Source organism: Muntiacus reevesi, chromosome 7 (assembly GCF_963930625.1).
Source record: "Muntiacus reevesi chromosome 7, mMunRee1.1, whole genome shotgun sequence".
NCBI lineage: Eukaryota > Metazoa > Chordata > Mammalia > Artiodactyla > Cervidae > Muntiacus > Muntiacus reevesi.
In genome coordinates, this window is record NC_089255.1 from 43,745,376 (window position 1) to 43,759,623 (window position 14,248).

Here is a 14,248-nt window from a genome sequence, read left to right on the forward strand (position 1 = left end):
GGTTTACTCTCAAATGGCACTAATACATGTGTAGTACTCCTAGATTTCCGATTTTGGTTAATAAAATATCCTCCTGGGGCCTACAAATGACACAGCCCAGCTCAGTCCCATGCAAACAAGGGCTAGAGACCAGCACCAATGCTCAGGAAACGCTCCTTGAAACTCAACATTTCGTTCCGGTCAACCCCGCAAGCTGCTTTCCGTCTGGCCCCGCCCGCTCGGCCCCCTCCGCTACCGGGTCCCGCCCCTACCGGCCCCTGGTGCGCCTGCGCGGAGGCGGGGCGGTGCTTTGCCCTTTGTTGTGGGCCCCAGTTTCCCAGGACACCGCGCGGCGCTGGGGTGGGGCTATGCAGATGAGGCACTCGGGGGCGGGGCGGTTGCGGCGGCGTCGGCGGCGGCCGGGGAGGGTCAGTTGGAGGCAGGCGCTCGCTGAGGCAGGAGGAGGGCTCTGGGCCCGCGGCCTGACAGGGACTTATCCCGCAGAGATCGACCCCGCGCGCGCGACCCCACACCCACCCACTCATCCACCTACCCACTCCCTGCGCCGCCTCCTCCCACCCTGAGCAGAGCCGCCGAGGATGATAAACACCCAGGACAGGTAACGGCCCGGTCCAGGCTCCCCGCCCCCATCCTCCCCTCGTCTGCTCCAGAGGGCCTCCTCCCCAACCACCCAGCCGGTTCTCGCCCCTCCTACAAGGCCCCAGCCGGCCGCCACTGGGTCCCTTCCCTACTTCAGCCACCCCAGTCCGAGCCCCAGCCCCGCAACTGGGCCTTCTTCCGTCCTTCAGTCTCCCTCCCTCCAGCCCAGCCCATCCCCCTCATCGCGGCGTAAAGCCCCCACGGACCGGGACCCAATCTTTCAGTCCTGTCCACATTTCCCTTCAGCCCCCCCGAACGGTGGCCCATTCCCCAAATTGTTTCCATCTTCCCCTTTGAATCCCTTCCCTTATTTCAACTGCACCTTCCAACCAGATGCTGCTTTTATCGCTGCTCCCCACCCCCCCGCCCCGGTCTGGCTCCGTCCTTCAGTTCTCAACTGGACCCATTATCCACACCTGTCACCCTCACCCCCGGCCCCCCGCCCCCCAGGCCTAATAGGCTTTACAGAGATGCCTGGCCCTCCCCTTGGTCCCTCACTCCAGCTTCATCTTTTCTCTCCCGTCCTCTTTAGACACCCCTTCCCCCAATTAGGCCCCGTTTCCCCTGTCGCCCAACATCATCATTTTTTATTTCTCACTTTGGGCTTGACTCCTGTCCGCCATCCTGTTCCCCTAACGCCGTTGCCCCTAACACTCTTCTAAACACTCCTACCCTTTAAACACTTTCTCTCATGACTGCTCTTACTCCTCCCATCCTAACTGAACCCCATTTCTAGAATATTAGATCACAGAACTCAGCCCCTTCAGCTTCTGTTGAAGACCTGCTCTCTTTACCTGTACCTCCAGTACTTTCAAATTAGTCCTCATACTCTGTTCACTGGGCCTTTGCAAGTTTTCTCCCTCAAAACCTGACCCCAGCTTTTCCCCAGTAATTGTAGAGAAAGGCTGCACATCTTTCTGATACTGAGTACCAGTAGTTTTCTAAAGTTGCTTCATGTATACTTCCCCCTGCGGACACTCAGCAGAGTTCATTATTCAGTTTTCCTTTCTCTACTTCTCTTTTTCTCCAATGCAGCCCTCGTCATGCATCTCTCCCTCCAGCATATCCCATATTTCTCCCCCAAATTCTTCTGTGAAATTGTTTCCTAATTCCCCATGATTTTTAACCCCAGCTGCTTATATATCAGGATGACTTTTATATTTACAAACTGGGTTCTAATTCTCTTCCTCATTGTTTCCCAAGACTTGTTGCTGCCCCCTCCAAAATGAGCTTGAAGCTCATTAGTTCCCCACACCAGGGCCTTTGTCTCCAGATTTGGCCTTCTGGCTTCTGCCTCTCACTTGAGCCTCATTGTTTTGCAAGCGGACTCATTCCCTGCAGATCATCCTTAAGTTGTGCTATGGTCTGTCTAGAAGAAATGGATTTTAGTTCCTCTTAAAAACATATCCCTCCTTATTGCTTTTGTTCACACAGAGCTCTGAACTACCACTCAAGGTTTCTCTCACACTTGGGTTCCCCTCTTACAAAAAGTGGTCTCTAACTTGCTCTTTCCCATTCCTTTAGCAGCCCCATCCTTAAATATTCCATCTGAGTTTTCAGCTTTTTTTTTTTTGCATCTCAGTGTTTCTCAACCCTAGGTGCACATGTGAAAAATCAATCCCTTGGCTCCCACCCTTCAAAGATCTTGTGTAATTAGCCTAGGGTGGGGCCTGGTATTAGCATATATTTTGAAGCTCTCCAATGGGCAACCAGGGTTGAGAAACACTGCCTCCTCTCCCTTCCCCTGAGAAGACCCTTCCCATCATATTCCTTTAGTGGGTGTCAGCCCTTTCTCCAAGGAAAAGCGTGTTGTCATCTTCAGGGATTTCTTAGTCCTCCTCTCCCAGGAACTCTCCAGAACTATTCCAAGATTTCTCCAGAAGTATGCAAGATATCCGCAGCAGCCTCTTAAATTCTACCTTGTTACACAGTTCTCAGCCATTAGCCACTTTCTTCTAATTCTTAGACTCTTCTCTAACTCCCACATCCTTGTTTCTTCCCTACATGCAGAAAGAAAATTCACTCATTTCCTGGTTTGTAATGGTCCTGTTTGATCCAGTACCCTGACCTCCCAAGCCCTCTTTACCTACAGCCCCATTGTGGTGCTGTTTCCCTTTTCCAAGATTCTCGATGTCCATCTTCCTCTGCAGTCCCTCATTTCATTTTCTCTAAACCAGTCCTCTGGAGCTGAGGAGGTGGAGGTGGATATGTACTTGGGTGGTGCTGGATGCAAAAGATGTTCTTGTGGTAAGGAAGGCTGTGTGTGCTGAGGATAGGACCCAGGTATGAGAGGGCATGATGAAGTGCAGGGGCAGAGGGAAGCTGAGGAACCTGCCAGAAATCCCAGGGCTTTATGAGGTCTATTTTTCTTTTCTAGTCTTAGGTTCTTGTCTCTGCAGTGGGATTTGGAAAGTGGTGGTGCGGTCTCAGCAGGCCTTCTCTAGAGTCCTCCAGACTGAACTGGTCTAGGTGCCAAGTCCTTTGCAGCCTGAGCCCCGAGAGTTGAGCACTTGGGACCAGTTTATAAGGGTCTTCACCCACTGTGAGTTCCAGTCCTGGCTTTGCCAATGTGCTTACATGTTAAAAAAAGAGAGGGTTGGGTTCACTTAACTTTGAAGATTTCTTCCAGACTCCTAGGTGGCAAAACAGGCTTGCTTGTCTCCAGAGAAGCCTTGCTTAGCGTGTTGGTAATTTGAGGGGCTTGGCTGTGTGAAAGGCAGGTGGAGGGAGGAGCCAGCTGGCCTGCGAGGTCTGGGCAGGAGCAGGGCCTTGGATCAGGCTCCTCCACTTTGACCTGGGGGTGGGGTGGTGTGTGCAGGGTGTCTGGTTTCTTTGAGTTATGGCAGTCCTGTTTCTATAGCATGTTTCTGAGCCTCCTCTGGCCTGCCCCTGACTTTTTAAGAGGAATCCTGGTAGAGCTCTAAGGATTTGGATTAACATCCGGATGTTCTTCCCAGTCAGTGTATTGATGTTTTCTGTCCACAGAGGGGCGAGCTATGGTTGAGCGCCCACTGGGTGGGGGATGGGCTTTGGAGCTTCGCTGGCTTCTGTGAAATACTCGAGGTGGAGGCTTGGTTTCCTGGAAGAAACAGTTACAGAGGAGCCTGCAGTATGTTTTGGAAACAAGGCTCTTCCTTTCCAGTTTTGTTCTGATCAGTACCTCCAAAATATCAAAATTCCTAATGGTGGGGGAGGGAAGAAGACACTAGTACAAGAACTTCATTATGGTTTTTGAGCAACAGGTTTAAATCCAAGTAAATCAAGCTTCATGGACCTTTCTCTCCCTGGGTTGTGGCGGCAGGAAGTGTCTGTCTAGGGCTTGCTTAGTACCTTTTGACAGTACAGTGTGTGGAGAAGAGCTTGCCCTGGGTTCATAGCCTTATAATCAGTCTGTGTCTGATGGACTTTGAGAAGAAGCATTTGGTTCCACAGGTGGTTTTTCGGGGTGGTGGGAGCAGCCAGGGTACAAGGGCACATCCTAGTGACCCTGAGCATCTTCACTGAATGATTACCTGAATAATGGGATTTCTGTCTCTCCCACCAAGAATTTGGTTTTGATTATTCCATATTTATTGGCACTGGCTTGTTGGGTGTGGAGTGGTAGGGAGAGCAAGTGTTCCTTTGATGTGCCTTCAAGGTCATCCCCACAGAGAGAGAGAGAGAGAGAGAGAGAGAGAGAGAGAGAGAAACCTAGCATAGTCAGGAATCCCCCCCAAATTGGAGATATGCTTTAGAAAGCTGTGTGGACTAATAATAGTAATTCCTCACTCTGCCAAGAAATCCAAATTTAGCCTCAGAGCAACTCAGAAATATAAAAAATGGAGACTGAAGTAGGGGGTTGAGGAATGTTATATATGTGTATTTCTAGCAAAAAAAAAGTAATTCATCCCTTTTTGAAACAGTACACAGTGTTGATTCAAGTTGATACCATGATTTGGAAGGCTGTGAAGCCTAATTGAAATCTATAGACCAGAAATGGCCAAGTAGCTAACCAAGTAGGTTGGCAAGAATTTTGTTACTTGAAGTGAACAAAATAGGTTGTTTCTGATTAGCAGCAGTGGAGTGAAATGCTTTGTATAAGATAAGCCTCAAAAAAAAAAAAAAAAAAGATAAGCCTCAAGAAAATTCCCCAGGCCTTTGATAGTGTGTAAACAATGAAGTAATTCTATCCTGGGAAGAGAGGCTGGAACTGGGTGATGAGCTTACTATGCAAACTAAATTGAGGTATCTGAAATGCAAAATTAAGATCCTGTTTGGAAGCATGATCACCTAGCCATCTCCCCACCTCTGGCAGCATATGTAGTTTTGCCTACCTTTGGCGGAAGATCTAGCAGTATCAGCTGTGTAATGCGATAAGCAAATCTCAGAGACACAGATATTCTAACTGCCACCATAAGTGTTTCTTGTGGAAAATCAGCCAGAACCCAGTGTTGCTTTCAGTCTGTGATTCAGAGTGGTGATGTCATTTTCTTTATAATTGTGCTTATTAGCAAGTAGACTCCCTTTGGCACACATAACAGCCCTAGTGAGATGACTTATGTCTGGCATCTGACCAGGCCCCTTTCTCATATGTTAAAGGAATTGGCAGCTGGAAATCAGCCTCTGTGCTCACACTAGACTGAAGGTGGCCATTCACCTCCCACCTTTCTTCCTATTTCTCTTTAGCTTAGTGCGATGGCAGCCCTGAATTGGTCTCTCTTTGCTGCATAGGGATTAGTCATCAGGGACTATCTCAGAGTAAAAGCAGCCTGTGTGAAGGGTAGTCAGGGCCCCCTAGAGAGTTCTGTGAGGCAGGGCTGAGACCGGAATGGGTCAGAAGAGGCTTAAAGAGGGGATTGAATGTAGAATGCTTGGGAATGTGGTTTTTTATGTCTTTTCAATTGCTACAACAAGGTCTGTAATACCAAGGCCATCTGACCCTCCTCTATCAGGCAATGGAAATCAGAGAGAGAGGGTATAGACCCGATAAGCTTAGGCCACTGATTCAAGTGAAACATGATCGAAAGTCTATTAAGGAGAATGTGAATTCAAGTGTTTGTTGAATGTAGCTGAATAGAAACTAGCCACAGAATTACTTTTATATAAATCTCTACTCTGTGTAGCAGACTGTACTCTCTTTGAGCAAACTAAATGTGAAAATCAAAACTGACATAAAATCAACTGGAAGTGATTCTTTAGCAGGAAATATTTTTATTTTCTGAAGAGATTTTAGGTTACTTCCTTTAAATTAGTAAGCATCCTAGAGATTTAAAAATAGGATTTGAATTATAAAAAGTCAGTTTACTAGCAGGGTTCCCCAGGAATACATCTAGCATACGCTGCCTGTCTGTAGCTGGCGTATGAAATTATAACCTGCTAAGGACATTTTGGACAGCAGTTTCACAGAATGCTTTAAATTAGAGGCAGCAGGATGTGATAAGTCTGTAGCATTCATATGTATCCTGAGGAGTGTTTCCAAGGACATGTCTGATAACAACTGAGAAAATAAAAGCACCAACAGATTGGCTCGGCTCTAATCTCCCATCTCTCTTCTGAATTGACTTGGATACCTGACACCCTCATTTCCAGTGTGGTCTTTTTTTTCTTCTCCAAAAGCAGGACCAGCCCAGCTGGATGTTTGAGTTCAATCTGACACATTTGATTCTCCTTAATCAGTCTGATCTTTTCAGCCTCTAGAGTGAGCTGCTTAAATCATCCTTTGGTGGTAGAGATTAAACCATGTCTGCCCCCAAGTGGAGTAAGCAGGATATGGGGAAGGAAAGGAAAAAGCTGGGCATTGGAGCCAGTAGAAACAAAACTGAATATGAAACCTCACCTGATTTGGATCTGTGATAGGGAGACTTGTGTTTAAAATCCACTTTTCTTTTGTGCTTAAGTTCCTCCAGGATTCACATTCCTGTTAAGGCTGGTAGCATATTTTGCCACAATAATTTGAACACTAAAGCTGATATGAGAAGGCCATTGCTGGGCAATTTTATACCCCTTAATTACTTTATGGAGAAGGCAATGGCACCCCGCTCCAGTACTCTTGCCTGGAAAATCCCATGGATGGAGGAGCCTGGTAGGCTGCGGTCCATGGGGTCGAGAAGAGTCAGACATGACTGAGCGACTTCACTTTCACTTTAATTACTTTAACCACAACATATGTGCCCATATCCCTTCCCTTTTCATGTCAGAAATGACAGGTTTGTTTTTTTCTTGAGAGAGAGCAGTTTGGCATTTACACAGCAAGTAACTAAAAACAGATCTATTATGATGGACAATTAAAGTAACGACTGTGAACTGCTACCTACTAAGCTTATCCCAGACCCCAGCTGTTTCTTGTAGGGAACTGGAGCTGGATCTCAGGGTGGGGACTGAAACACCCTTCCACCCCCAACTTGCACGCATGCACACATACACAATTGCTTTCTGTGCAGACTTTCTTGGGGAGGAAAGTTCCCAGAATCCTTGTGTGAGTGGGAAAGTAAATGATTTGTTACCATGGAATAGATGTCTTGCATTTTATTTGAAGGAGGAGTGAGATCATGACATCAGAAACATCAGGAGCTCATAGATGAGTGCTGGATGCAGGGCAGGCCCTAGGGTTTATTTCTAGGAAGATAAAGGGGCTTCTGGATCTAAAAAAGGGAAAACCCTTCTTCTTTTCAATGGGTTGGCCCCATCACTTCTGCTATTTGCAGGTGAAAATTAGTTCAGAAAAAAGGTGGTGGTTGGAATGGGAAAACCCTTCTTCTTTTCAATGGGTTGGCCCCATCACTTCTGCTATTTGCAGGTGAAAATTAGTTCAGAAAAAAGGTGGTGGTTGGAATGCAGGTCGGGATTGAAAGTAGCTCTCCCATCTAGAGATCATTGAGGAATAATTTTTCTGGAAGTGAGTTAGCACCGGAATTTTAGAACTGCTAGGGCCTTGGTGATCTGCTTATTTTGTGAACCCTGCAGTTATCCTGATACACAAGTCTACATCTCAGCTATCTGCCCTCAGTCCCTGGCTATCCCTGTTGACCAGTACAAGCAAGCCAGCTTTCTCCAGTGGCCCAACCTTCCTGGTGCTCCTGCAGGAACCTTCACCAAGGCCTGCAGGTGGTCTCCAGGGAATGGGGAGGGACCCATGGGGGGCGGGGGTGTGCCTTTGCTTGGGGAAAGTCCCACCTTTGTCTTTTTCTGGCCTGGACACTATATCCCTTAACACATTGAAAGGTGAGAATTTTAACAACTCATTGTCCCCAGGAGAAAACAGGCCCTGATCTTAAACAGTTAACACAGTCTTCTGTCACGCCTCTTCTGCTAGTAGCTGTTGGTTGAAGCCTCGTGAGGGAGATGAGGATGCCCTGAGGCTCTCCAGGGGAGGCCCGAGGTGGTCATGTGGTTGATCCCCAGGTGTTGATGCTCCTCTGGGCCCACTTCATCTCCTAGCAAAATTTCCAAGTGTAATTTCAGGCCCCTGGCTGAAATTCTTGAGAGAACAGAGGAGCTGAGCTACAGCAGTGATGCTTTGGGTCCTGGCTTAGCTGGAATGCCTGTATAGGTCTCTTAGTACTGAGGGTCTCAGGGGGTTATGTCTCTGGTTATTGTTCCATGTTAGGTGTGAGTTTTAGTTCTGTCACTCTTTGAGCCTAAGCAAAGAATCCAGATGACGCTGTGCCATCAAAAGCAAAGGACAGCGTGCAGAACAGTGCCTCATTATTTTACAAAGGGTTTTCAGGGAACAAAGGCCGTGGTTTGTGGTATATGCTGATTTCTGTGGTTTAAATATTCGTCCTATGGCTGATTCAAGCTACCAACATGCTGTCACTAAACACAACTTTGGTTGGGAAGAGATGTGCACAGTTGGGTGATCTGGTTCCAGCACCCTGCTGCCGCACCCTCCCCTATATGTTACAGCTGCCTTCAGCCACTGTGCCAGGGCCAGGCCTGTTGCTGAGTCATGGTGTTACATGTACAGACAGTTTTCCTCTTTGCTTGCTTCACTTGCCCTTCGCCTGTGGAGTGAGCCATATCTCAGTCTAAAGAGCCAGTAAATTGGATTCAAAGAAGGCAGCGCAGTAGCTCTGGAGCTCTGTTGGGTCCACCTGAAAATCGTGGTAGCCAGGAAGGGCACATACCTGAAGGCGACAGGGGGCTTCTTTCAGAGCCTTTCACCCTCTGTGGCCCAACTGATGATTGGCTTCCTTACTCAGGTCCCAGCATGTATATAATTCCTCCTGGCAACCCCCACGCCTGCAATATACATTCACTTGAGTGTCCCTCTGTCTACACGGGTATTCCTTGAACTCCCATGCATGCTGAGGTCAGATTCCAGCAAAGAAGGGCAACTCTGTGTTTGGTGGTACACCGGGTACTAACTCAGATACCATAATACTCTGTACTGTGGTGCATCTCCTCTCCAGGAGCCAAATCCCTGGATTTGACTCAGTTCTAGACCCTAGAGGGATTTGGGTGATTTTTTGTTTAGTTCCATTGTTCAGGTCGGGGAGGCTTTGGAAGTTCCTCCCGGACAATGGTGCTAGCCCTTGACTTTCTAAGCCCCATATGCCTCTGCACCCTGAGGCGATTGAGGAGGCTTTGTGATTCTGTCACACAGGTTGTTGAGACACTTAGGGTGAGGAGACAGGCTGGTGTGGGTCTGGGGCTCTCTGCCTAGCAGGCGAGCCAGCATTTGTTTCCTCCCAAGGTCTGCTGGTGTCATGGAGATTTGTTTGATGCTTGACGGGGGCTCCTTTGGTTAGACATCCAGCCTGAGCCTCTGAGCCTCTCTGTGCCTCTGTAGGACGGTGGGCTTGCCTTTAAGGAGGAGTTCTGAGAGCTGTAGCAGGAAGGACTAGGGCAGTTGAGGGCGAGCCAGGGCAGGGGTGGGTGGAATGCTGAGTTAAATCTGCAGGACCTTGATTCCTGTCTCACTGTCTTTCTCTCTTGCAGTAGTATTTTGCCTTTGAGTAACTGTCCCCAGCTCCAGTGCTGCAGGCACATTGTTCCGGGGCCTCTGTGGTGCTCCTGATGCCCCTCACCCACTGTCGAAGATCCCCGGTGGGCGAGGGGGCGGCAGGGATCCTTCTCTCTCAGCTCTAATATATAAGGTAAGGGGACTATGGGATGGAAGGCTCGGAGCAGTGTCCTCCTCAGACAATGCTGAGTGGCTGCTTAAGGGCAGCGATGGCTTTCCTTAGTCTTCTGAGTCTTAGGCCAGCAGTGGAACTGGGGAGGACTTTGGACTGAGGCTGCTGGGAGGCATTCGGGGAGTACCAAGTAGACAGCTTGTCATCTTCTCAGCTTAGGTCAGCTCTTAAGTGCTGGCTCTGGGTCCTGAGTGAGGGAGCACAGCTAAGGGGACAGGGGCTGGTGAGTGGAGGAATGGACGAGCTCTTGCTGGTGTAGCTCTTCACTTCCTCCTGAGAAATGCCAAGGGCCAGGAGGGCTTTTCCCTTTGTCCATACCAAGGGCATGGGGCACTGCATGTTGTAGGGTGGGGGGTGGTAATGAGAGGGTCACCCTGGCAGCTCAGGGCACAGCCCAGGAGCTGTTGAGAACCTTGGGAGTCTGTCCTGAGGTTGGTCTGAGCTGGGACAGCTAGCCCGTTTTGCTGCTATTTAATCTGTGAGCCCAGAGGTTGGTTTAGCATCTCCCTGAGACTGGCATTGAGGGGTGGCTGGGCAGCTGAGTCCTGGGCTCTTGAGATGGTGGCAGGGGTGACAACATGGACTCTGCAGTCACCCGGAGCCAGCTTGGGTTGACCTGTGCCTCAGGAACATTCTCATTTGTTTCTGATGATTCTGTTTCAGAGGGAAGGGAAATAACACACTATTGGGGGGACAAGCATGAGTTTCAGTTAGGGAGACCCCATTTGAATCTCAGCTCTGCTGTTTCCTCACTGGAGTCTTGGGTCAGGTGCTTAATTCTACTGGGCCCCTGGTATCTTAGGTTTAAAGTGGGGATGCTGATGCCTACCTCAAGTGCTTGTTGTAATGATGGAAAAATGGGAAAGTACCTTGTACAGTACTTGACAACCAGTGGGCTCTTGGTAAATATTCCCTTCCAGTCATGCTGGCATTTAGCCATCACCAACTGGTCTCACACCCAGTGAGTGATGGCTCCATTTAGGCAGAATGTTGCTCTGATGTTCCAGTGTGCCCTGTCCCATGCTACTCTGAGGTTGGCTCAGGAGGGCTCCCAGCACCACCTAGGTTGGAGAGCCTTTGATGTGGCCAGAAGCAGTAGTGATCTGGCTCTCTGACCTGATCTCCTCCCAGGACGAGAAGCTCACTGTGACCCAGGACCTCCCTGTGAATGATGGAAAGCCTCACATCGTCCACTTCCAGTATGAGGTCACCGAGGTGAAGGTCTCTTCCTGGGATGCAGTCCTGTCCAGTCAGAGCCTGTTTGTAGAAATTCCAGATGGATTATTAGCTGATGGGAGCAAAGAAGGGTAAGGAGCAAGTGCCGGGCAAGGGCTGGAAGCCTGCTCCAGAGAGGGGCGTGTGCTTCCTGGGGGCAGCAGATGGCCAGCCTTCTCCCCTAGCTCTCAGCTGCCCAAGTATATACCTTTTTTTTAAAGGTTAGTTTTAGCCAGTAAAATGGGCCTATGATAATGAAAGCAGATCATTACCACTTATAACTAAATTCCTGTCATATAATGGTGTGGTTTAAACAGCCAGAAGCTCAAAGCAGCAGTGGAATTTCATTGGATTGGGCAAGGCCCTCCAAGCACCTAGTTGTGGAAGAAACAGTCCTGAGGATGGCGTTCTCTCGAGTGGCTCCAGCCTCTTGAAGGACTTTTAGGTGGTGGTAGGACCCGGGGTTCCTCTCCACAACAGGTGGTCACCATCAAACTTGGCAACTTTGGCGGGCCCCTGAGAAACTGGGTTCTCTTCCTAGGCCCCATACTTTCTTGTAAATTGCATTAAGTTGGCTAGTATTAATTTCAGACAAAGAACCTTTATTCCTGGAAGAGAGAATTCTGAAACAGTTTTCTTAGTGATTTTGGTTTACTTTTTTCTGAACTCAGGGCTTCTGAGGTCTTGAAATAGGAAGTTCTTGAAGCTTCCCTATTTTCAGTGCTGACTGTAAGCCTCAGAAAAGCCTTGTGGGAGCAGGGGGTATAGAGGGGTGGGGTGAAGTCCACAGGTGGCAGTGGACTTGAGTGGTTTTCTTTGCTTCCTGCAGATTGTTAGCACTGCTAGAGTTTGCTGAAGAGAAGATGAAAGTGAACTACGTCTTCATCTGCTTCAGGAAGGGCCGGGAAGACAGAGGTGAGGGGCTGAGCAGCTTGAGACCAGGCTGGGGAGGGAAAGGGGGGGCTCCTAATGAGGTGGGGCTCCAGACTTTGACATATAAACCCTAGGAAATCGTGGGATTGGTTGTGTTCAAATTTAGGAAAGGCCAGTGCATTTATTCCATCTTTGTTTTGGGTTTTCCCTTGATTGAGCCTACGTTTCATATCAGAATCCTTTTTTACACTCTTTTCTGCAGCTCCACTCCTGAAGACCTTCAGCTTCTTGGGTTTTGAGATTGTGCGTCCAGGCCATCCCTGTGTCCCCTCTCGACCAGATGTGATGTTCATGGTTTACCCCCTGGACCAGAACTTGTCCGATGAGGACTAATGGTCAAAGAGGATGCTTTGCCCAAGAGCCACAGTGGGGGAAGCGGGGAAGTTAGGCAGCCCTGAGACAGAGGAGGGGGCTTCTTGCTGTCCAGGGAAGGACACTGAGGGGCTCAGGGTGAGGGTTGCCTGTTGTGTTCTCGGAGTTGACTCGTTGAAATTGTTTTCCATAAAGAACAGTATAAACATATTATTCACATGTAATCACCAATAGTAAATGAAGATGTTTATGAACTGGCATTAGAAGCTTTTTAAACTGCGCTGTGTGATGTGCTCTATCTAGCCTAGGGGAGGACATTGCCTAGAGGGGAGGGGCTGTCTGCGTCCAGGGGCCAGGCCTGGAGGGCTGGGGACAGCACTGTCAGGCTCAGGTTACCCTGCTGTTGGGCTTTCTTTTTTTGGTTTTTAAGACTTGTGTATTTTCTTTCCTTGCTTCCTGTCACCCAGGGGACTCTGGAGTATAGGCTTTTCACCCCTGGGCAGTGTCCTTCTGTTGTTTTTTGACACTCCACCTGGGCTTCTCTCTGTGCATTTGTGTCTGGCCTGGAGAAAGCAGGTCTAACCCCTCCTTTACAGCTTAGTGTTATTCTGGCATTTGGTTAAGCTGACTTAATCTGTTATCAGTGCATTCAAAATAGGGGCATTGAAGTTTACTCCTACCACCAGGGCTTTATTTTGGGGGTGCCTGGGTCTTAAAAAACACTAGCCAAACTGCAGTTCTCAGATTACGGCCAGTTCTTGCTCTGGGCTGCAGGCCTAGGCCCCAAGGTGTCTCCTTCCTAGGGTCACAAACAGCAGAGAGGAAGAGGAATAGCAACTCAGGGCCTGGGGGTGGTGGGGGAATTTGCTGTTAGGGACTGGATGCCTCTGCCTGGCTGAGTCTAGTGCTAACTGCACCCCCCCCCCCTCCAGGTTCTGAGTAGTGCCTGAGCCCCTGTTCTATGGGGCTCTCCTGTGGGACTGAGGGGGCAGAAGTGGCCCGCCCGTTTCTGTTTTCACTGAACAGTTTGTTCTAAGGGGGAAGGAAGGGGGAGAGATCTCGACTGGGTGAGGGGGCGGGGGTGTCAGGGAGGCAAGTGTGTTGTGTTAGTGTGTCAATAAACTGATTTAAAGTTGTGGTTGGTCTGTCCTTTACTCCTCAACCAGGGCCAGCTTCCTTCTACTGCTGTCTTTTGAGTCTAGAGCCCAGCCCAGCAGGGGTGTGATACGCGCTTCTTAGGAAAAAAGCCGCTTTGCATCAGGGCAAATGGCTGAGGTCTCTGGGGCCACATTACTAGGCGAAGCAAGGGGTTGCTAGGAGTCTGGGACAGAATGCTGGAGCCCCCTAGAGACAGGTATGTACACAGAGCTTCATCCAGAATAGAGGCTAGACATACCAGGACCCGACTTCTTTTTTGTCTAGAAGGCCAGGTCCTGAAACTGGGTTCTGGCTTTCACACAGAGCTGCCTGACATTCCTGTTCCTGGGGGTGTCTGAAGGAAGTGGAACTCACCTTCCCTAGGAAGACAGTATTCTCCTTTTGGAGCCCAGTGCCCTAAGGCACGGCTGCCCTTTCCCGGTACCACCAGCCTGCTGAATCAGCTCTCAGTGGCACTGGAGGGGGATAAATTCCTCTTCACCTATGTTGTCTTAGTTTCTCAAGGGTTTACTAGGTTTTTTTTTTTTCCCCCCCTTTGCTTCTGTTTTCCCAAATGAAGTACTGGGCATGTTCTTCCACCTCCTATGACTTTAGAACTATTTACTTACTGTTGACTGTGGCTGTCCTTATTTTCTTTCTGAGTCTTTGGTGCATTTTCACATTGTTCTATGTTGAGCTTGTGTTTTCATACTGGACCAAGTCATTAACCTTGGGCCCTATGTAACATTTATGAAAAGAAGTGAGTTCAACACCTCCATCCCACGTGGTATTAGTAGAGAAAGTCTGGGCCTAGGGATTTCCCTGGTGGTTCAGTGGTTAGGAATCTGCACTCCCACTGCCGGGGGGCATGGGTTCAATCTGTGGTCAGGGATCTG

General features: G+C 49.0%; 1 protein-coding gene across 1 annotated transcript; it reads left to right on the forward strand.

Moving 5' to 3' along the window:
• Positions 1-395: 395 nt before the first annotated feature.
• On the forward strand, positions 396-13,299 carry OAZ2 (ornithine decarboxylase antizyme 2). Its single transcript, XM_065940836.1, is given in 6 exon segments — positions 396-598; positions 9,559-9,634; positions 9,636-9,716; positions 10,887-11,062; positions 11,800-11,885; positions 12,106-13,299. Coding segments are annotated over 6 exon segments (570 nt in total). The 5' UTR covers positions 396-578; the 3' UTR covers positions 12,237-13,299.
• Positions 13,300-14,248: the final 949 nt, after the last annotated feature.